Below are 23,331 nucleotides of genomic sequence, written 5' to 3'. Positions count from 1 at the left end.
ATGAAAGGGCAGCTGACTTACGCCTTTGCAAGTATTAAACACAAGTAACCTCACAAGAAGCCCATAATATATCTGAAATCAAATTAATACAATGACAGAATCTTTTTTTCTTTAGATTAATTAAGATTTATCAAAAGCAAGGGTACAGTTTAAATATGCTATTAACTCCTCTTTTTCCTGCAGTAGTCACTCAATGAATTGTAAATACTCTGGCAGTGCATTAACACACACAATTTCTCATTAATTTAACAGTACCGTGTCAAATCTTTGGCCTGTTTATACTGTAGGTGACAACATACAAATTTTCTCTTCTAAAATTTACATAAACTATCCCAATAATTCGATCAGGATGAAGTTGTTTTTAAGCCACATTGACCAAAACCAGGTCAAACAAAACAATTCACCCATTAGAGAGTGTACCAAACATTTTCAAGGAAAACAACTGAGCTGACATATTCTTATTTAAGAATATGTAAGTTGGATGCAAACTAGTCTAGAAAACTATTGTTGTTAGGACAGACGAAGATGAAGATTAAAAAAAAAAGTCTTGCAAAAGACTTTTGACTGGAGAAAAAAAAAAAGAGCAGATAAAAAAGCAAGAACGTCTCTGGGAACAAGGGTCAAATATTTTATCTATTCATAACTGCATTTATAGCTAAGCAGTACTCTGCAAAAAGAATCTGATAACCAAATGTAATTTATAATATGGCAAAGAATATCCAATTTTGAGGCTGGTTGTATAGCAATTGGCATCTGTTCAAATTCACAGCTCACTGAGCTTTGTGGCACATCCCTTCAAGCTTTAGTAGGAGACCACCGCATAAACCCACCTTTCTGGAGAACGTTTAGTTTAATGACATTGAGGCCATGTAGAGAGAACTGAATCAAACGCCCTCATGACTTCATGTGGCTATTTACTTGCTTACAAATGGAACTGATCAGGACAAAATGCAGGACAACTATACCACACTTTCCTGCCAGAAGCAAATTAAAGTGTTATTTCACTCACTTAAAAAAAAAAAAAAAAAAAAAAAAAGGTCAATGTTAGTAACAGTTTCAGAGTCAGTAACACATATTTTCAGTATTGACAGCTTTGCTTCCCTTCAGCAATTGAAAAATTAAGAAAGAAATCCTTACTTTAAGAAAAACCTGGAGATCTTGGGCTTCAGTGTGCTTCAGGATGTCTTGCTGTAGGTGTTTGAACACAGAAACACACATATATACTTGATAATCGGGACCAAGGAAAATACATACAGCAATGTAGTGACAGATCTCACTCCAGTCCATGTAATTCCAGAAACACTGAGTTATCCATTGCAGACAAATCTAGATGAGAATGAAATTATATATAATTAAATTGCTGCAGACATTCAGTCATAACTGATCAGATTTATCTCTTTTCTATACTACAGACCCTTTGTCCTGTAACATTACACTATTTATGAAAATAAAAGGGATAAAGTACAAAAGCCAAGAAACATAATTTTTTATATCACAGCCTATGAACACACTTCCAGAGGGTTCTGCTAACATAACACCCTGCATCTGTATATCTCGCTTATCTGAGTATATTCCAGCAACTCCTGAGTTTGAAACATAAAGTTTAGTGAAAGCAAAGGTGATTTTTTACAAGGTTTTTTTATGTGGCTTGAAGTGTAATGAGGGTGAAGGTGTGTTTAATGTGGATTTTCCTTTAAATTGAAGTAGTTCTTTGCCTTATAAATGAATGTTAGGCCCATCCCTAGGACATGTTTATTTAATGAAGTGGGTATGGAACACACTTAGCGAATCCTTTTTCCAGCTCTAAATCACAACGTATTAAGATGTGTACAGCACATTTCATTTAGTTCTAGGCCACAAATCTTCTGCTAATCAGTCCTCAAAGTGTTTAAAAATATGCAGCAGCAGAAGCACCAAGATTCTAATTAGATGACAGCAGCCATACTCTGGCATTAAATCTGTTTTCATGTATTTATTGATGCACACAAGCACTTAAATACATCAGAGTTGTTTTCACAGTTCAGGGCTTGTTTGTTTTTAATCCTGCAGCAGAACTGCAAAATCACATAGAAAATACAGTGGCACCCACCAGTGGCATTTCAGTAAGATGTTAAATAAATAAAAAAAAGTAATTCCCAAAGAAAAAACCTTGTCAGCAGCTTAGAACAATTAGTCTACTATTAATTGAGTACAAACAATAAAAAAAAAGCACACAATGTTTTTAAAAAATTAAGTTTAAAAAACTTACATAAGAATAGTTGAAGGAGTGACTTTCCCCGTGTGTTTTTCCTGCCCAAAATAGGAAACTTACCATAAGCACCTCATGCCTATGCTGAGATAAAGTCCCTCATCTGCCAATCGTTTCTCCTCAAAGGCCAAATACCAAGCTGACTATTTTAAGCAGTATCTGTACCATACTGGCATCTGCCCCCATTAAGAAGCATCTTAAGCTGCAAATCTTTTGGCAACAGGGAATTTTGAAGGCACAAGATGAAACATATTTTTCTTGCCTTGGAACAGCAATAAACTTTCTTATTGTGGTGACAGATCCTTGCATTGGCAATCTAACTCATTATTGCATGAAGCTGTTTACATTTCATCATGACTGTAGTCTACAAGTAATGCTCTATACATAGCATTCCAGGTTACCAAAGAATTGTAGTAAGTAGGTATAAATGGAAGCTAACATCGTGGATAAATATTCTTCTTTAGTAACATCTCTTTAATATAGAATAATAGCGTGTTACCCAATTGTAATAGTTATGGTAGCTCAAACAAAATTAATTTTGCTCTAATACCACCTGAACTGCTTCCTATTATATGCCTATCCTAAACTACTCATTTCCCTCCTATGGAAAGTTTAGAAAATCATTCCAGGAAATAAGATATTCTATTTATTTCAATGATAAATCTGATGGTTTAGATGATGTAGTAGGTTTTTATCAAGTTTTTTGCCCAGATATGTAATGGAAGCTCATCAGCTGCAGTACACTGTCATTATTCTACCAAAGTCAGTTCCTTTCTGTTTTCAGGCATTCTAAGTCATGACGTATTCAGTATAGCTCTTACCCCCAAGTTCCATAGCCACCACTCAAGTGCAGTATAGAAAAACCACAGTAGTTCCCGAACATCCTTGATTTTGTGGATTTGAGTCAAAAAGTTGATGATACTTTGATATGCTTTCATTACTTACCTGGGACGGAGTGAAACCAGACATGTGGAACGCTGAAAAGACAAGCGGCAATTCGGCTTTCAGCAACATTTCAATGTGGTGAGCACTGCAAAAATAGACTGGATGGATGCCAGATTCCACTGTGGTAATAGGCAGGTGCATCTGATTAACAACAACAACATCATCAACAAAATTGAGGAAAAAAGATTACAGACTACAAAAAGGTGTTATTTTAAAATACCTTGCTGAGAACAATACATAAAAATACATAAGTTCACTTGTAAGTCATCCCAGCTATTTTAAGAGACGGGAAATAGAACAAACGAAAAAGCTGGCACTACCATCAGGAAAAATATGTAGTTAAACTAAAGAAAATTAAAAGTTAGAAACTGTTATTAAATATATCCTGACTATTCCTTTGCATTAGCAATCTAGCTCTTTGTTGCATGCAAGCTCTAATTGCCAAAGCAGAGATGGAGAAACTGATGTTATATTTTAAACAAAAGAACAGAAGGAAAAAAAAGACTACTTTCTGACGGATTTTTTTTTCTCTCCCATTTACTGGCAGATACAGTGGAACTTCTATGGTGTTTGAAGTTGTTTTCTGTGTGCATGTTCTTTTGCAGTATGTGTGGCTGGTATGAGTGAAATTCTATTTTGTGCAGCAAAAGAAACAGAGGTTTTATCAGTATGGAAAGCTCTGAACACCAGTGCATGGTTTCTAGGCAGTGGAATCCTTGGCTTAGTGCTAGGTCAAGGTACATCCTTTGGAATTTTCCTCCTTCCTGAGGTAGGCAGCATCACAATCTAATGGCTGGATAATCCCTCATTCATGTTTTGACATTTTATTTTAGTTTACATTAAGGTAGTTATACAATAGGTTAATACTGAATTTTCTCGTTGTGTTTTCAAGATATATTATGAAAAATAATTCTTTTAAGTACTGAGAATGAACATTAGCACTGCAGCAACCTGCCTGCAGTGCTGGCTAGTTATTGTATGCAAGATGACACTGAAGTTCTGAGCACTGACAGTGTTCAGAACCACTATATTCATACAATGGAGCAAAATTTCATAGTGCTGGAACAACCTCAGGGTGAGACACTGCGGTGAGTGGACAAATACAGTCACTTCTGGTGACAAGACAGACTAATTCATATTAATACAGAAGCCTGCATGCAGAAGAGGTAAAGAATCTAACCCGTGCTTCTTATTCCCCAGTTTTCTCATAAAGACTACAGTTATTTCATAGTTCATGTTCAAAACGTTCAAGACAATGTGACAATGTATAAAGTAAAACTGGAAGTTTTAAATAGTTAGAATAACTAGATGGAAATGATGTTTGCTACACTACAAACTTGATCCAAAATACTAATAATTTTAAGTTGTCAAGCATTCAGTATTTGGGCAGTAATAACTTTTAAAATTTACTAAATACATTCTAGTGTATTTAGTACATTTTAAACCTGATAAGTTTTACTAAAAAAAAAATCAAAAGGATGGACTTGCACACTGTAATAATAAAAAGAAGGTCATTCAACATTCAACAGTATTGCAGCCTTCAACACAGAATTTAATGCCATGAATAAAGTTTATTTTACTGCGAGCTTTAAAATTCAATAACACTGCCTTTACTATCAGTCCACCTGTTATTTCACTACTTTCAAATAGCCATTTACACAAATGTCAAATCTATATTTTTTCCAGGAGACTTTTTTGGTGTCACATATTCAGTTAGAGGGCTGTAATAAAACCTTAATGCATTAAAAAAATCCACCCAAAACAGAGAATTAACAAAGTCTTCTTTAGAAACTTCTAGAGCTGCTTTTCAGAAAGAAACAGCTTTTCAGTTCTTACAGATACATGCAGTCTTGGCAGCCAGAGAAATGCTGAAACAAGAAGATGTGAAAATTGCTGAAGAAACTTCAGTGTCTTCTCCCCATCCCCTGACATTATGAGGAACACAGAAGACGCAAACCAGTCGTATCCAGCATAGCGCTCCTGCAAGCAGCCTGTGGAGAAGGTTAAGGAACTCAGGCAGAGATCTCTGCTTCACCGTCCTGCAGGAACTCCAGCCCTCCTCCTCCCCAGGCCCTCGCACACAGAGGCAAAAGCTGGTTTGTTGGAGGTGTGAAAAGGGGAATGCAGCTGCACAGAATGCAGCTTTTTGAGGCACTGCTGCCTCTCAAACTGAATTAAGAGAAACGATTTAAGCTACATCTTTTCCAGTCCATAAGTAGTCAAGCCCAATCAACAAAAGGAAACAAAAACCAAGTAAATGCAATAAACCCTGCACCAAAACAAATGTGCTTATAGTACAAGAAAGGAAAACAGTGGAGGAAGAGAACAGGAGTTGTGACGATTGGGGGGGGGGAATAAAGTAAAAGAAAAGCTTTAAAGCAGAGATTAAACATATTCTGACTAATATAGCTGAAGTGTATTTTAATAGTGATATGTTAAGTCAAATACCTGAAGAATATAGCAAAGCTTGTTGGAAAGGGGTATCTGTTTTTTTTAAAAATAAGTTCCACAGTAGATCTAAAAGAGTCAGAAGTCAAAACATTCCTATTGATCAGATTACAGCCACACATTACATGGGCTATATCATTAACTGTTCGTATTGTTGGAGTATCACAAATACTCATTAATGCTCAAAGGTGCATTGCCGCAGACTATATTACACACAGATAGATGTGAACCTACTCTAAAATGGTTTATTACAAAATTAATGAAACACAATATAAACAAAGTATGGGAACAAAAGGGTGAAGATTTTCTTGACTACATTGGGTGTACAGTCTAGCTTAATAAAAAAGTGCTGTCTTATTTTTTGTTTTTATTTCAGTACATATTACGCATCTACACCACCATCAAAAGCCCGCAGCAAGAGGTCAAATTCCACTGCCATTTTTAGGCAATATAATTTATGCCATCAAGAAAGGATACAAAGTGAGGATATCACAGTCCTTTGCTGCTGTTTCAGAAATTTCTCACAATTCATTAACACGAAGTACAGCCCATTTTCAGCATGTTCTTTTAGCAAGTTTAGGTATTTTCCATATCTAGCACAAAAAAAATTAAATCCAAAACTATGGTTAAATATTTTTTATTTATTAATCAAAAAGCAAGAACTCACTTTTAACAGGCCTGTGAAAGTTAAGTTGTCATGGTGTTGTTCATCACAAACACTATATTGTAGATATACACATAAACAGTTTACTAAAACCTGTTATGCTTTAACCTAGGAGGGATACTCACCAAACATCTGCTACTCAGTATTACAATTCCTCATCTAAATTCCTTTTACTTCAGTGTTAGAGACTGTGGTGGGAAGGAGCAAGTACTCTAACACACATGACTCATTTTCTTCACATACATTACTCAATTCCATTATGTGTAATTATTAACATTAGAGTTCAAATATTAATGCTAAAGATAACAATCTGTGGAAGTACAGGCATTAGCTTTTTCTTCATCACGGCTCCGCAAATTATAAGCCAAATAAACTGTTTAAATGGCAGATAACTAAGCTTAGCTAAACAGAACCATTTAGAGAAGTAATATGAGGAAAAAAGACACATAACTCAGGATAATGTAACTTTATGGTAAACATTACTAACAAGTTACAATTAGCCTTTACAACAATAAAGGATAATAATTAAATTATCTTTACAGATTATATAGGTTATGCACTAATACCTTTTTCATTTTCAAAGTTAGAACTCATTTTCTTAAAGATGATTTTTAGATTTAAACAGTATAAAGCACTGAGCTGATGGATTAAGTATCATTAAAGTCATCCCATGAAAATCAAACAAATCACAGAAATACACTGGGGAAATACTTTAATACCAGGTACCTGACTGTCATTTCAACACCAAGCTGCTGCACAGATGAAAGGCTTTCTTTCTTCACAGCAGCATCCACGGCTAAAACAAAACAAAAAATGTAATAAGGTATTAAGATAAAAAATATTTTGCCTGAATACTAATGTAAAGCTTCTTTCATGTATGAATATCAATTCTGAACAACTGTTTCTTATTTGAAATGAGTTTAGTAGTGTTGGCAAAGAATGTATCAAGAACCTGCATTCTTCATATACTTTTTTTTTTTATTAAAATCACCTTTATCTTCACTGTTAGTATGGTTATCGTTATCTTTACAGCACGATGTAAACAACATCTTTTTCAGTCTCATTTCTTAGTAGAGCTTTATCCTTTCTGGACAAGGAATCAGACAAAGAAGCATTTTCTCATCTACTTTCTTCCATTCCAGTGGTCTTAAAAGTCTCCAAGCTAGAAAACCAATTTTATTAACAAAATTTCTATTTTGATATGAATCACAGAAAACTGTATAACTGATGGATTTTTAAAAATCCTGTGTTTCTATGCATTGTTCTTTAAAACAGTAATATACATTTTATTTTCTGCATTTGTTTAAATTAGAAATCTGTTAGACAAAATAAGAAATTATGTATTAAAGCAATCTCTGTTGTAATATTTTCTCAAAATTTTAAATTCTAAATACAATTAAAAATAGGCATTGTTTCTCTCATGTACATATACCATCTAAGATAACTATACCTCAACAAAAAACTACAGTCCAATAACGAATTACAAAGATGAGGGCTTAAACCTTTAATATGCTTCTTTCAGACTGATAAAAACAAAAAAGAAATTAAACAAATAAATAATTAAAAAACCCCAAACCCTAACAACTGACTTATTTTGGTAAAAATGTAAAGAACATGGTAACAGAAATTAAAATACATTAATGTAAGTGATAAATGCAGAAATCTAAGCAGATCACACAGCAACTTGCTATGCATTTTTTCTATATCCACCTCAGACAGATAAATCAAACTGAAAGATTCCCTGGCTACCAATTCAAGTAAACACTCTACATTCCTGGTAAAAAAACTAGGCTGTTAAAGTTAAAAAAAAAAAAAAATTAAGCAGCAATCTGCTCAGGTTGACATGAAGTTGGCTGAAATTTTCAAGAAGAAAACAATACAGTGAAATTACACTTGACAATGAAGCAATATAATTCAGCAGAGGAAATATGGTAAGACAAAACCCACATTGTATTATAACTTTAATAGAGGACAATGATCTAAGTGTAGTGTCCTGAGAAATTAACTCTGTACTTTTGACAAATACATTTATACGTAAGAAAAATCAACTGGTCTTTCAGCAAAATGAATTTATTCAATAATCTGATGAGACTCAAGTAGCAAACCCACATCAGAGAGGTTTTTCTTATCCAAAAAACAGAAGTTCAAATATCTTTTGCATAGCATAGCCGCAACACAGTATTTGGAAGAATACATATAAAATCACAGGGCATTTGAGATGAACCAACCATGGAGATGAACGAAACAGTTCATATATTTTTACGGCTCCTGTTCCAAGTTACCTGTTTACTCAGGCTGCAATTACCACACTAGAGCCAACTACTTTTCAGGTTCCTGTGTGCAACTGTGAAGGCAAGAGGCGTACTTATGTCCTAGAAACCAGGGGGAACTGGAATGTGTTGGTTATGACTAAAGGCTAATTCAGTCCTAACATGACCGTATTCAATGGCAGGAGAGAGGCAAGCAGTATAACACCCTCTAAGCCAGAAAGAAGCTCTGTCTCCGTTTTGAGGTGGATTCTCCTGTGGGCAGCAACGCAGGAGCTGGTATCCCAGTCCAGCAAGGGTATAATGAGGAACAGCTGTATCACAACCCACAATCTGAGCCCAGTTTCCATTCTGTAACTGTTCACAGCAAGTACTGTATGCTTATTTCCCATTAACATTACAAGAATGCAATTTCATTGATTTTCATTGCCTTTTCTTCTCTGTTGTAATGATTTCTTAGTCACTGAAAAGAGTTTTCTCCCTATCAGCTTTCCTTTTGATATGTTGCCCAGCATTGTGAACAAAGATAAAATTAACATAGAGTTTGGAACTAAAAATAATTATATATTACATAGCACCTCATCAAGGCAAAAATTCTTGCTTTTGTACACCAGTGTGTTTGATATAATCATAGCTCCATACACTAGGCAGTCAAGTTGCTGTCAATCCACAAGTCACAATGGGAACATGAAAACTGGCACTCTTTTTCCTGGGTCAAAAGTTTTGATTTTCCATTTCATTTACCAATTAGTAGACTGGGAAGACTATGCTTTAGAAAACTATAAAGTCATTTAGAATACACAAAGGACTACTTCCCACTGATTAAAAACTGGACCTGGAAACTTTAAATGGTTCATTAAGCTTAGAAAATTGTTATTAACAATACGGGGAATATTGAAACACTGCATATTGCAATCCATGGATAAAAGTTTGACTAGTAAGATTACAGGAGTATGTTGTGGCTGTACTGTTGTAATGATACTCATACCCCTGATTTAATACACTGAATGTAATTTTCTGTAGAACTCATTTGACAGACACTTATCAATACACCTGATATAACCGCCTCGAAATACAATGGGTTTCATAACAAAGGCATTGACAGACCAATTCTCTAAAGAATGAAACAAAGGACAGAACACCTCTCTGAATTGTGAATTGTGAATTACATAACACATGGTACAGCACTGTGGCTAATGGAATGAACAACATGCTTTGGCAGCTTCCTTTTTATTTATCTAATTAAAAAAATACAGTGTTGAACAGGCATTTTACATGCCTTTCTTTAAAAATGTAAACCATTGTAAAATAGAAATTAAGTCACTTGAAGGATATTAGAATTCTCCAGGAGTTGATTTACAATTTAAAAGAAAAAATATTCTAACAGAAAGTTGAGTTTATCTCTCATTCTAAAATGCATTTAAAACCCCACAGCAGTAACTATGGACCATTTTTAAGTGTAAATGATTTATTTTTTTTTTTTGCCATTTTTAGTCATGCAACTGGTCTTTATATTAGCAACCTACTGCACACACTTCAGATATGCTAATCATAAGAAATATTGGTATCCCTACTCTCAAATCTGCTTTTAAATCTACTATCTAACATATTCTTGTTCATTCAAAAGAGAAACTGCTTCCTTTGAAACACCAAAGACCGCAAACTATTAATTGTCAGTGATAACTTTAAAGAAAGAGCAGAACATTACATGTGAAAAATTGTAGAGCATTATCTTTTTCTATAACAAAGAAATATTTTGTTTTATGACTTGGCTATCTTCCTTTTGTTTCCAACCTTTCCACCTCTACATCAGTTCCAGTGTTCCACAGAGAACCAAACCAAGAGAATTAGGACCTCTGCTGCTTGAGTGGGGGGAGCAGTGAGGGTAGGGGGCAAGGCAAAAAAAGGTGGAGGGGCCTCAGTGAGCAACTTGTCCCACCTGGTTCAGTCAGCCTACATCTGGGACTCCTAGGTAAGGCATGCTTCACTGCCCTTGCCTATCTAGTCCTCATCTTTAAAGAGAAGAGATCCTGTGCATCCTGCATAGTTCCAGATGCAAATCAGGTGGATCCTGAGGACAGGCAGGGACCTTATTTATTTATTTATTTATTGCAGAACAAAACCTAGTGATGGAAAGGAATGTGAAGGTTTTCATCTTGTGTCAACAGGAACAAATGGGCTGATTGTCTTCTATGGTTTTATCTTTCAAGTCTTCCTGCAAAACTCTGAGCAAAGGGTAAATGTCAAAAGGGATTAGGGAGAATGGGAAGAACAGCGTGAAGGGAAGATGGGGAGAATTCTTCAATCAATCTCAGTGTCTCCTTGCTTAGAGGTCATGACTGATCATTTGTACTAACTCTGATCATGCCCATTTCAAGCACTTCAGTAGGCAGTACGTCTCCAAATGTTTTGTAGCATTCACAAAAACGAATAACCCATACGGCATGTTTTGCAGACATTTACATATTATTATTAAACTCAATCTATAGCTACAAACACTTCAGAGTAAGTTAACTGGCACACACAGACTTCAATCAACTTTACAACTCACATCAAAGATGACTTTTTTATTAATTTTCCCTCTTACCATGAAGAAACTTTTATGTGTTTAAGTCAGAAAATGGGCTACATTGTATTCATACTGAAATGACATGCTGCCAAGCTGAAACAGCTTTACAGTGTATTTCATACAACTTAAATGGTCTTTAGGTAATAATTAATTTTATTTCCCTGTTTAACTACTGTTACCCCAAAGAAACTACTGGCTTCCCTTTTGTGTTAAGTGAAGAAAATTACTAAAGCTGTCCCTCACATTATTAATTTAGCTTTTTCACTTCCTGCTGCCCAGGAAAAACTTTTTTTAGCTATATAACCTCTACAAAATGTTAATGAATGTTAAATTTTAACTTTGGTGATAGTAAGAAAGACTAGGTTTCCTTGTATGGATTGAAAATACTTTTGATTCAAAGTAACCACATAAGTAACACTAAACAGTTGAAAATTCCATGATGGCCAGAGCCGTCTGCGTAATTTCTGCAGACATTTTGAAATGAAGCATGTAATTATGTTCGCTATCAGATCTCTAGTCTTTGGCTTTCCCCATACAAACTGACATTGTGGAACTTCAAGCATTGGACATCACAAATACTCAGGCTATTTTTGGCAGCAACATTATTAAGAATGAACAACATTTGCAGTCCAATTACATGCAAATTGGCAAAAGGCAAAAAGCTTTTTGCTAACAGCATCTTTAAAGTGGGCACCCGTATTTCAAGAATTCCATTCATCAAATGATGCAGAAAGAAGACTGCCCTTCCTTCTCCTTCCCTTTCAGTCCAGTTTGCGGTTATAGTCCTGTATTTCCCCTTTGCTACTCCTTCTGATCAGCTCTACACTGATAGCTTCCCATTGGTGTTTTTAAAATTTCTCAGTTCATTACCCAATCCACCTGACCCTTAGAAGATTAAGAACTCGTTAAATGGAATGGTAGAAAGTTCCTATGAGATTTTGTTCAGCTGGAGAACTAAGCCTCATCCAGAGAAAGAACACACCATGACATTTGAGTTTTATGGCCAAGACCTGAGATCCCTGCAGATCTATCCATTTGGCAGCACATGGCAGAGCTGTTTCAGAGACAGAGTCCAGTGGAAATAGAGAACTGAACTGCAAGGTCATCTGCACAACCAGAGCTACCAGAAAAAAACAGTTGATCCTGAAAGGTCGTAGCATTCCCAAGTTTGGGTAGTCTACAGCACATTGCAGAGATTAGTTAAGAAGTTTAGACACCAACCTATTAGATGACTCTGCAAGTGGAATTCTTTGAGAAATGGGTTTGTTGGAATCTTGAGAAAATTAATACATTTCTACAAAGCATTTATGTTGCAATTAACTGGAATTTGCTAACAGGAAGAGCAAGCGACTATTCTAGAAACTCCATATCCCTAATGCATAATGCCTATTTTACTACCATACCAAATTTCAGTTTCTTGCCATGCTGTTCATGTTACAGCTAGACATCAACGATTTGGTTTTCAATGTTTTGGGTTTTTTTTAAGAAGAAAGAAAAATAAAAGCAAACTAGAAAGTATTAATTCCAGGAAAGAGGATAGAGTTCATTAACATTTAATGTACACATTGTACATTATTATACTCATCTGAATCCAAATCACAGCTGTATCATTGCTGCCAGCAGAAAGTAAACTTCAAGTAAAATTTGTGTCACTGTTTATAATTAAACACTGTAACTGCATAGTGGTTTATCAGATATTTTCCTTCTCTCTTATCTTGAAAATGATAAAAACCCAAACTAATTTGATTTTTCCATATTTGCAAATTTTATAATGGACTGAAATCCTGAGGGATTCCACAGCAGATGGATGACAGTGTTATTCTAATTACAACCACCTACAGGTTTAGAAAGCTGTCATTTTTTAAGATAATCGATTTCTCATTTCAAGAAACATGATAAACATTGAATATCTATGCACTGTACTGAATCCACTTTCATGAAAATTGTGGCTTCCCTTCATTAAAATTAAACAACTATTAGAAATTGTTTTTCAGTTTCTCAGACTCCAATTTATTCAACAGAATGGTGGACACACACAAATGCCAAGTGCACATTTGGCTTGCTTAGATGTGCAGCTAGAAAGATGCATCTGGAATATAGTTTACCTTGTAACAAGTCATTAGCTTTACCTAATTCAGAAAAATGTCTCTACTGTTAGAGCAGTTTTAGGATTTAGCTTAAATAGTGTTTACACATACATACATGGAAAAGACACTGTGAAATAACATGGCATTCAATAATTAATTGTTCTCCTTGGAGAAATTCCAACCCTTCATACGCATTAGCATAAAACCCTGGTAAATGTACACAAATCTGATCAATCATTATTCAGCCAGTGAGAAACCTAAATTTAAGTAAATAAGGTTTGATAAAGATTCAACCATGTTGTGTTTGTCCCTTCTGTAACAAACACAGGAAGCATAATACTGACTTGGGTTCTCAAAGTACCTTCCCTGTCTCCACAGGAAGACCACACTATACGTTTTATTATGCATAAAAGAACATGAAGTGAGTGTAAATTTAGCCACATCACACACCTAATTCTTACAACCAAACCCTTTTACTATTCCAGAGTGGAGTATGATAATATATTCAATTTTAGAGCCAGATTTTTCTTTCACTTTCATGTTAATCAGTATGAATTTATTGGTCTAAACTAGTTTCCCTGGACAACTCTCACTGCTACACTTGTCTGAAAAACGTACTGACATTTTAGTAGCTATCTTCCTGAAAAACTTAGAAGAAATCCTTGATGAAACATACACTGTTTGCCTGAGCAACACTCCTTCCTGAACCGGAGAACTCAGCACAAAAAAAATCTGTGATAATGGTGTTGCTGATATGGAAAGAAACCATTAAGGCAACAACAGCCCTTTGTCTACATTTTACATCAGTTTCTTACCACCAGACCACTGACTGTCCTTGAGAAGGCTTCTCATTCTCCCATTTCTAAGCTCCTCTTCATTAAAGCACATGGAACACCATCAGACAACCCTTTACATTTTGGAGCTTTTATTTGAGAACTGAACGGGCAAACTTATCCAGAATTAACGTTCAATAGTGTCTGTATAAGACTAAATGAAAAAAATATTCAGAAGATACAAATGGATAGAAAATCTGTCAGGCTCAAGAAAATCAAGACTTGAGGCTTTTACTATGTTATCTTTGTTTTGTTTCTGTGCCTTTTTTTGGGACTTCATGTTCTAAAAATAACTAATTTAAAGAGTGCAATTGCACAGGATTTTCAAACCTGGTGTTTCTAGAAAGTTTAATTTTAGAAAAATAATGTATTCTCATTGCCACTGGCACCTAATCAATGGTTCATGGTGAAATCAATGAAGTAGAAGATCCAGGATAAACCTCCCTGCATGTTTTTTAAATCCTAGCTTTGAACAAGAAGTTGAAAAGAGTGGATTGAAACTAAGGTACTCAACATCTAAGTGAACAGAGTATGGACTACTGCTTCCCTTCATTAGAGTTCTTCCACAACAGATGGAAGTACTTAGCTGTATGAGTAAGAAACAGCAGGATGCTGTCTTCGCTGGGCAAGGCATCCACTTGGAGGTTGCACAGTTAGATGTCTGCTCCTTCTCTAGTTAGCTTTTGCCTTATTCAAACGATGTGCGTCTTCCTGTTTTATGAACAGGGAACACTAAGATAACCTTCAAAAGCTAGGTCTCTGGGCTATACTGTTGTCCAAAGAAATGTGAGATAGGCATTCCTCAAGACAGAAAACTACACCTGGACCTTCCATATCGTTGGAGATTGTGTGATACTTTGAACTGCAACCTAAAAAGAAATGTGCAGAAAGGAGCAAGAGGGGCAGTCTAGGTGTCAAATAAATCATTTACCTCACGAATACATTATGTGGACTTTTAAAGTAACAATCAAAATCATAACTTGAACTGGTGAGTGTCAGAAATATGTATATAGCAAGTCTTATGACTCCATGAAAAGATTTTTATTGCTTATTATGCCTCCTGAGAAGTTGAAAAGTAAATGACAAACTAATGCAGGACAACAAAAAATCCTTTATGGATCTTTCAAGGAAAAATAAAATAGTGACAAGAAGAACTGTCACTTCAGCAATTCTCTTCATTAAGCAAAGACAGACATTCTCAAATAAAATTAAAAGTATTTCATTAGCAAGCTCTCAGAAGGTAAAGGCCACTACATAAAAGAATAAGATCTTCTAAATTACTAAAGGGGTTTTATCTTTGAAACTTCAAAGTCGAATCTGAAGTCTCCAAGGACACTATATTTGCATCCTATGTATGTGAGGATAAAATATCAGTATAAATAACAGGCTCTCCCCAAAGCAGACTTGGTTCTCCAGAGTCAGTGGCAGAGTAAGTACTCAAAATGACTGAACTACAACCTAAGAGAAATGTCCTGGACAGATAGAAAAGAATGAAAGTGCATTTTCCAGCAGGCATTAACAACACTTCTAAATCTTCTGATTTTGCTAGTCCTTCAAAACATTAAAATGTATTGCTTTATACTCAGAATAAATTAACTTTAACATTCATCCTTTATTTTTGGCTGTAAAGATAACACCTGCAAAAAACTAATACTCAAGATTACTCTGCCAACAATAGCAGTTCTTTAATAAATTGCATATACCTTTGAGTAATTATATATTATGGGGCTTTCGAAAGGTGAGCCAGATTGCTTATACCATCTTAAACATTTATGCCACCAGCTTTGCAAATGATGCTATAATAATGTCAACAAATACTTTGAATCATTCCCTCACCTGTCCCGCATCTCCATCTTTCCATTACACATACAGAAATGTGAAAGCCCATTGCAAATTATCATCTGTACTGTTTACTTAAGCACATCATCTTTTGCTTCCAAAGTGAGGAAATATCCCACCAGTTAAGTGATGACTTCCTGAGCTGTTAAAGAACATTTTAAACAACCCTCAAAATGTTATAGATACATTTAGAAGGAAAATAATTTAAATATGAAGAGCTGCATGGCAATCAATAATTAGGAAACTGACCTTCATAGTTTCCTGTGCTGAAATAACAATCCAATTGGCTTTCAGAAAGATGTGACACGAACTTTTCAATTAATTCAGCCAAAACTGCAAAAAGTAAAAGCCCATTAAAACATTAGAGGCAACAAACAAAATATGGACCTACATTACCTAACAAAATGACAATATGTGAGAAAGTAAAGGTATTTGAATACCTGCATGTTTATTCATGATTTTCTGGGGGAACAGTTCAAAGCATGCATTGTGCTTCTGCATTCCTAACACCATTCCTACCTTAAATTAATTTTTAATAGTTTTACTGAAAACATATTCAGTGTAAACGGAAAGAGAATCACATATTGTCTTAATGTTCTCCAAAGATTACTTCAGAATTTTGTTACATGGTTTCAACATGAAATGAAAATTAACTATAATTAAACTACAATATCCTACCACGTTTGTCTGTGTATGTAAACAGGAAAGAATGTAAAAACAAACAAACAAACAAACAAACAGCAAACAAACAAAAATGCAGCAACCTATATACAACAAAAAACACACGCCAGCCCAAAATGATGCTAACAAAAGTAAATGAAGGGCAGTTACAAATAAAAATTATGTACCACCATGTATGCCATCACAAGATAAAAATTATTCACTTGGAATTAAGCAACAGGAACAGGTACTTTGGGAAATTCTGTATTTTACAATGACTATAATGTTCTTACTCAGTTCTTGACATGGAACTTTGAGTGTGCAGACACTGCATAGGTAAGTCAGATGCTGACATCTGGTCACTGTGCAGGTAATCGTATCTCTCAGCTTATCAGGATGTTAGTCAGGAAGTCAGCGAGAAATCTCCATGACAAATCATTAGCAAAACCCATTCCTGATTCCTAAATTCTGCAGATTTCAGGATACTGCAACTGAGCAGATCCCACCTTAGAGGTTTAAAGAAAGGACGCAAGGAAGCTGTTACATACACTGCATAGAGGAAGCCTATATTGAGATAAGCCATATTAAGAATTCACAGTAGGAACAATTAACATTTTTAAGAACCAAATGCTGCTATCCCAAAACAGCTGCTGTTGTCATGATAAACAGGATTTAAAGAATTGTAGTATAACTTTTTCACAATAATGCAAAGCAAGGAACTGTATTTAAAGAGTAATGACTGCTGTCACCCATGAGATTTCTTGTTTTAAGACTGCATGTTACCATTTCCTTGGTAGCACCACAGTTTAATAGCACTGAAGCTTTAGCCCTGGTCCTCCATTCCTGCACATGATTCCATGCACCCACAGGTAGGTTTGCTGGTTTTAGACTGAATGATTCCACTAACCAGTTTCATGGCTAGCTGCACAAACAAGTAAGGCATAACAATCTGTGGTGGAGATGGCAATGGAGGAACCTTTGAACTGGTTTGAACTTTCATGGAGAAAACTCTTAAACTAGCCTTGCTGACAGGAAAACTAACACAGCACGCTGCAGTGCAAGCTCTTCATGCGTGAGGAGGAAGACAGAACCTCCACCCACAGTCCGATGCTTGTTAGTCAGAAAAATAATAAAGAAAAACATATCATAAAGGCAATTAACTCCTTCCAACCGTTAATACTTATTAAGTTAATACTGACATTAAATCATGATTATTTTTTTCTTGATTAGTTGTCTAAAATATTTACAGAAATTTATTTATATTGAATGCGTCTAGGAAAAGTTTTCAAAAGTTTGAGTTTTGGTATTACTATGTGTTCAGGTTTCAGCTGGGATGGAGTTAATTTTCTTCTCAGTAGCTAGTGCAGTGCTGTGAGTTGGATTTGCGGTGAGAACAATGCTGACAGCACTGATGGGTTTGGTTGGTGCTGGGTGATGTTTATACTGAGTCAAGGACTTTTCAGTTTCTCAGGCCCTGCCAGCAAGAGGGCTGGAGGGGCACGGGAAACTGGGAGGGGACACAGCCAGGGCAGCTGACCTGAACCACCTAAAGAGGTATTCCATACCACGGGATGTCGTGCTGAGTATATAAGCTGGGGGAAGAACAAGTAAGGGGGGGATATCTAGCATTATGGCATTTGTCTTCCCGAGTAACCATTACGCACGATGGAGCCCTGCTCTCCTGGGGATGGCTGAACACCTGCCTGACCATGGGAAGTGCTGAATGAATTCCTTGGTTTGCTTTGCTTTGTGCATGACTTTTGCTTTACCTATTAAATTGTTCTTATCTCAATCTTCAAGTTTTACATTCCTTTCCGATTCTCCTCCCAACCTCTCTGGGCAAGTGGCATTGAGCGAGCAGCTGCGTGGTGCAGCCAGGGTTAAACCATGACACTGCGTTGATGGGTGAGGCAAAGGGGAAAAAAGTTTCACTACAACAGCTAAACTCGGATTTATAGTTAGAGTAGCCAACTTCAGCAATCACAAAATTAATTTTGCATTGCAAAGGACTACTAAATCAAAGAAAACATTACATGTGTAATTTATATTCTTATGAATTTTTATGGAGAGAAGAAACGGCTAATTAAACATAATATAGCTATTTTTAAACCTAGTTAATAAACCACATGGGACTAGCAAAAGGCAGTTTTATAGAAGACTAACAGTTTATTCATTTTGTGAGAATAAAGAAAATAAATAATCTCACTAATCTTCACTAATATGCTTAGTGGAATTTGGTCAACAAACAATATCACAACTATTTGTGTAAAATGAGCAAATATGTCTATACCTGGATCAGTAGATAGCAAAACCAAGAAATTAAAATTTGTAACTAGCTAGATGTTTACTATATGACTATTAGTACTGTCACTGCACTGTAGAATCGTAGAATCATTTAGGTTGGAAAAGACCTTTGAGATCATCAAGCCCAACCATTAACCCAGGACTGCCATCACTACAAGTCCATCTAACATCTAACTAACCCAAGTCCATCACTACACCATGCCACTAAGCACCACATCTATGCATTTTTTTAACACCTCCACAGATAGTGATTCCACCACTTCCCTGGGCAGCCTGTTCCAATGCTTCACCACACTTCCAGTTAAAAATATTTTTCCTGATATCTAGTCTAAACCTCCCCTAGCATAAACTAAGTCCATTTCTTCTTGTCCCGTCACTTGTTATCTGGGAGAAGACCTACCCCCACCTGCCTACAACCTCCTTCCAGATAGTTGTAGAGAGTTATAAGGTCTCCTTGAATCTCCTCCAGGCTAAACAACCCCAGCTCCCTCAGCCACTCCTAACACTTGTGCTCCAGACCCCTCACCAGCTTCATTGCCCTTCTCTGGAAAAGTTCCAGCACCTCTGCATCCACCTTGCAGTGAGGGGCCCAAGACTGAACACAGTATCCGAGGAGCAGCCTCACCAGTGCCAAGTACAGCTGGACGATCACTGCTCTACTCCTGCTGGACACACTCTTTCTCATACAAGCCAGGATGCTGTTGGCCTTCTTGGCCACCTGTGCACACTGCTGGCTCATACTCAGTCAGTCGACCAACACCCCCAGGTCCTTTTCTTCTGGGCAGCTTTCCAGCCACTCTGCCCCAGGCCTGTAGTGTTTCATGGGGTTGTTGTGACCCAGGTGCAGGGCCCAGCACTTCTCCATGTTGAACCTTATAAAATTGGCCTCAGCCCATCAGTCCAGCCTGCCCAGATCCCCCTGCAGAGCCTTCCTGCCATGAAGCAGATCAACACTTCCCCCCAGCTTGAGCAAGTGCAAGCTTACTGAGGGTGCACTCAATCCCCTTGTCCAGACCACAGATAAAGACATTAAAAAGAACTGGCCCCGTATGCCATACTATAATAAGAAACAGCAACTAAAAAGACTAAAATAGCACATAATTCAGAAAATTTAAAACCAAATCAGAACATTGTATACCTCTTCCCTTTTTGTTGGAAGGCATCCACATGCTTGACTTAGCAGTCAAATATTACAGTTCAGTGCTTGAGTTAACAGAAGTGACAGCTCAAGTGCTAAGCAGTTTTTTGAAACCAAAGCATTAACTTTACTTCCACCATTTGAAAGTATTCATCTAAGTGCCTTTGATCTTTGAAAAGCTTTTAATCAAGTCTTAAGAGAGGAAGAAACATGCGTAAAAATTTATCAAAAAAAATGTGGTTAACCAGGTGAAATGACAAGTAGTTACTTTAATTTTTGTCTTTCAATCCTAAATCATTTAGCTGCCTTTGGACACTCCCTGAAAATCTTTATAAGGGTGGGAACTGGCTCAGTGATTTTTCCTTTAACTGGAAAAGTAGACAAAAGCAATTTAGGAAAGTTCATTGTATAGTATAGTCAGTATTGTAAAAGCCCACATTCTCCTGCAGAGGTTATGTTCAGAGGTAGACCAACTCAGTGAAAATGTTGATTTTCTTAAATTATGGTAGCTTGGCTGTATTAACATTGAAGTTTTTAAGAGACTGGCAATTACCTCATGCAAATTTAATCCACACATCCAAAATAAAGGGAATTTTAATGTAGGAGTGTGTAATCATATACAAAATAAATGAAAGGGCTTTAAAATTCCCTAAATGATTGCAGTATGCTCATAAAACAGCTGAATTCCTGCAGGATTATGGTTTTCCCCTTGAAGAACTAATGTACAAAAGGAAGGTATTGAAAATGGCTTCTGAACTGCATAAGAACACTAATTAAAAAAATTCATGTGATTAAAACTGTTTTAATAGGTAACCACCATGAGAGGTTATCTAATTTCTACTCTGAAAGGTTTAAGCCAGAAAGGTCAAAAACTGTGAAAACCATCAGATTTTTCTAGGTCCTCTAATGTCAGTATTATTGGATCATATTCTACACCAACTCACAGATGCTTCAGAGGAGTTTAAAAGAAAAAATCACTTTCTTAAGAGTTAACAGTAGTCCTGCTTGACTTATATTAATGGTTAAAAATTCAAGAGTGAAAACCTTGGACAGCTGACTTACTTGTAAGAGTACTGTCAGAAATTTTCAACTCCATTGACCATACTTCAGTTCAATAAATCTATGAAAAACATAGCTGTCAATTCCATTCTTAATGGCAACAATAAGGAGGAAAATTTTGAATTCCTAAGATGATAGGAGAGACTTTCAATTACTGCATATTGTAATGGCAAAGGAACAACCTGCATTTTCTTTGAAAAGAAGAAACCAAGAAAATAAAGATTCTGACAGTGCTTCCATTAGAGATGAAGGTTGCATATCTTACAACAAGATACTTGTATCTTCTTTACTAATGGAAAAAACAGCCTTTCAAATCCTAATCAAATGTTATAATCATCACACACACGCATGCACGTTCACGTGCATTTACACTGCTTACAGGATATTCCTACGAAGTTGCTCCAAACTGGTCTGGGGACAGAAGAAAGAAGTTTTGATCTGCAATTGTTCTTCCTGCATAACGTGTAAAAACTCACTGTTCCACCCTAATTCTGAAACAAGCTTCCTGGAAAAATCAAGGACATAAAAAGGTAAACGTCTTTTTTTGTATTATTCTAAAAACCTCTTCTGTGAACGCAGTATTTTTACATTGGTCATACTAAAGAACGAGAGCAGACCACAGACAAAGATCTGAGTGATCTTTGAGGTAGAAAATTTAGTCCATATTTTAGAAGAGCAAATGGAGCTTAGAGAATCTATATTCTTCTTAAAGAGAAGAATAGGCGCCTCTGAGAATCAAGTCAGAATGGCGATCTAATGCAGTTACCCCATTTGTCTTTTTGAAACTACAGCCTAGATAATCCTCTGTCACAAGCTGTATACCTTGATATAAGCTACATTTACAATGCCTGATTAGGCTATTCTGATAAACTGCCAAAGTTTAGCACTTTGTTATCCCGAATAAAAAAAACCACAACCACACACAACATTCATATCTACTGAAAATACTCCTCTTTTTGGTTCTTCATTGCATGGGGCAAGTTCTGCAGTTACTTTCAACATTTTGCAGCAATTGCTAAAGTATGCAGCACAAAAACACCAGAAACAAGACACTGCCTCTTGAGTATTCCTTGTCAGCAGGTTTGGACAGAGCTACCTCAGACAATGCAGAGCTCACGAAGAATGAATGGATTCCAGAACACTACGTTGATCATAACGACTCTGCTTTCATCAACCGTTTCACTTGTAAAAAACTGAAGAAAAATCCTGTGTTTGCCAGTAAGGTCTCATATGCAATTTCAAGAGCTGCTATGCTTTTCATATCTTTGAAGTCATCAATAGCTGCTGACACTAAAAGAATAATGGCCTAAAGATTAGAATTATCTATATGCCTCCCACATGTATTTTTTGTGTTTGTTTTTTAAGCGAGAACCATTTGGAGGTAAATTAATAGGCCCTAAAGAATACTGGTGATCTAAGTCCAGATTTCTGATGGAGATGTGCCATGGAAATGGGATAACTCCAGGTAGCAAGTAATTTTAGCTGAGTTTACTATCCCTATCCATATCCACATATGGATATAAAGCTCAAGGAGAATGATTAGAATTTGAGGACTGAGTATCTGTCATTATGAAGGGAAGAATGTTAGCATATAATTATATGATCTCTGCAACACCCTTAATTTCTCTTACTTAGGGTTTAAAGTCTCCTAAGAGGAAAGACTAAGGACGTTGAATCTGCCCAGACAGGAAAGAGGTCAGCTGCTGATAGAACATTGAGGTCAGCTGCTGATACAACATTAACTGGGAACACATTAAAAAGAAGTTGCTGAGGTTGAAAACAACAAGAAATGCCTTCTGCCATACCTGAAGGACAGGAAGCGTGAGACAACTGAAAAAGGCATGGATAAAGTAGTCAAGTAGAGACATGGTTCAAAAAAACCAAAAACCACCTCCCAATCACGTGAACAATTTGAACATGCAATATACTAAGCCTAGATTCACACGGACTAATTTTCTAGTCAAATCCAAGCTATTTCTCACAGGAGTTGATTTGTCTCTTTCTCTTCCTGCCAAAGCTCAGATGCCAATACACAGAAAGCTCCTACCTAGATGTACTGAAGATGCTTCAGGGAGGGCACAAGTATTGCAAAGAGTAGTTCAAAAGGGGCCAAGACTTAACCTGACCAAGGGCTTTATCCATAGTTCTCTAGCTGACCTAAGTGACCCAAAGACATATGCAAAGCCACTCAACAACAAGTAGCTGTAACTCTAGCATTGACAAAGAACCCCTTTGTCTTAGCTTATTGCGCTTAGAACAACAGAATTTAG

The 23,331-nt window shown here is 36.2% G+C and overlaps 1 protein-coding gene across 1 annotated transcript in view; it reads right to left on the bottom strand.

The window, feature by feature from the left end:
- Window positions 1-23,331, bottom strand: part of TBC1D32 (TBC1 domain family member 32) — an 83,605-nt gene that overhangs the window by 3,381 nt on the left and 56,893 nt on the right. Inside the window, exons 28-33 of the mRNA XM_040598760.1 lie at window positions 16,150-16,233; window positions 7,032-7,101; window positions 6,119-6,234; window positions 5,030-5,184; window positions 3,194-3,334; window positions 1,138-1,326 (exon numbers count right to left, since the gene is read on the bottom strand). Coding sequence (XP_040454694.1) covers window positions 1,138-1,326; window positions 3,194-3,334; window positions 5,030-5,184; window positions 6,119-6,234; window positions 7,032-7,101; window positions 16,150-16,233 — 755 coding nt within the window. The remainder of the gene's footprint in view (window positions 1-1,137; window positions 1,327-3,193; window positions 3,335-5,029; window positions 5,185-6,118; window positions 6,235-7,031; window positions 7,102-16,149; window positions 16,234-23,331) is intronic.

The sequence above is a fragment of the Falco naumanni genome, chromosome 6 (genome assembly GCF_017639655.2).
Source record: "Falco naumanni isolate bFalNau1 chromosome 6, bFalNau1.pat, whole genome shotgun sequence".
Taxonomy (NCBI): domain Eukaryota; kingdom Metazoa; phylum Chordata; class Aves; order Falconiformes; family Falconidae; genus Falco; species Falco naumanni.
This window is presented reverse-complemented; position numbering and strand designations above follow the sequence as displayed.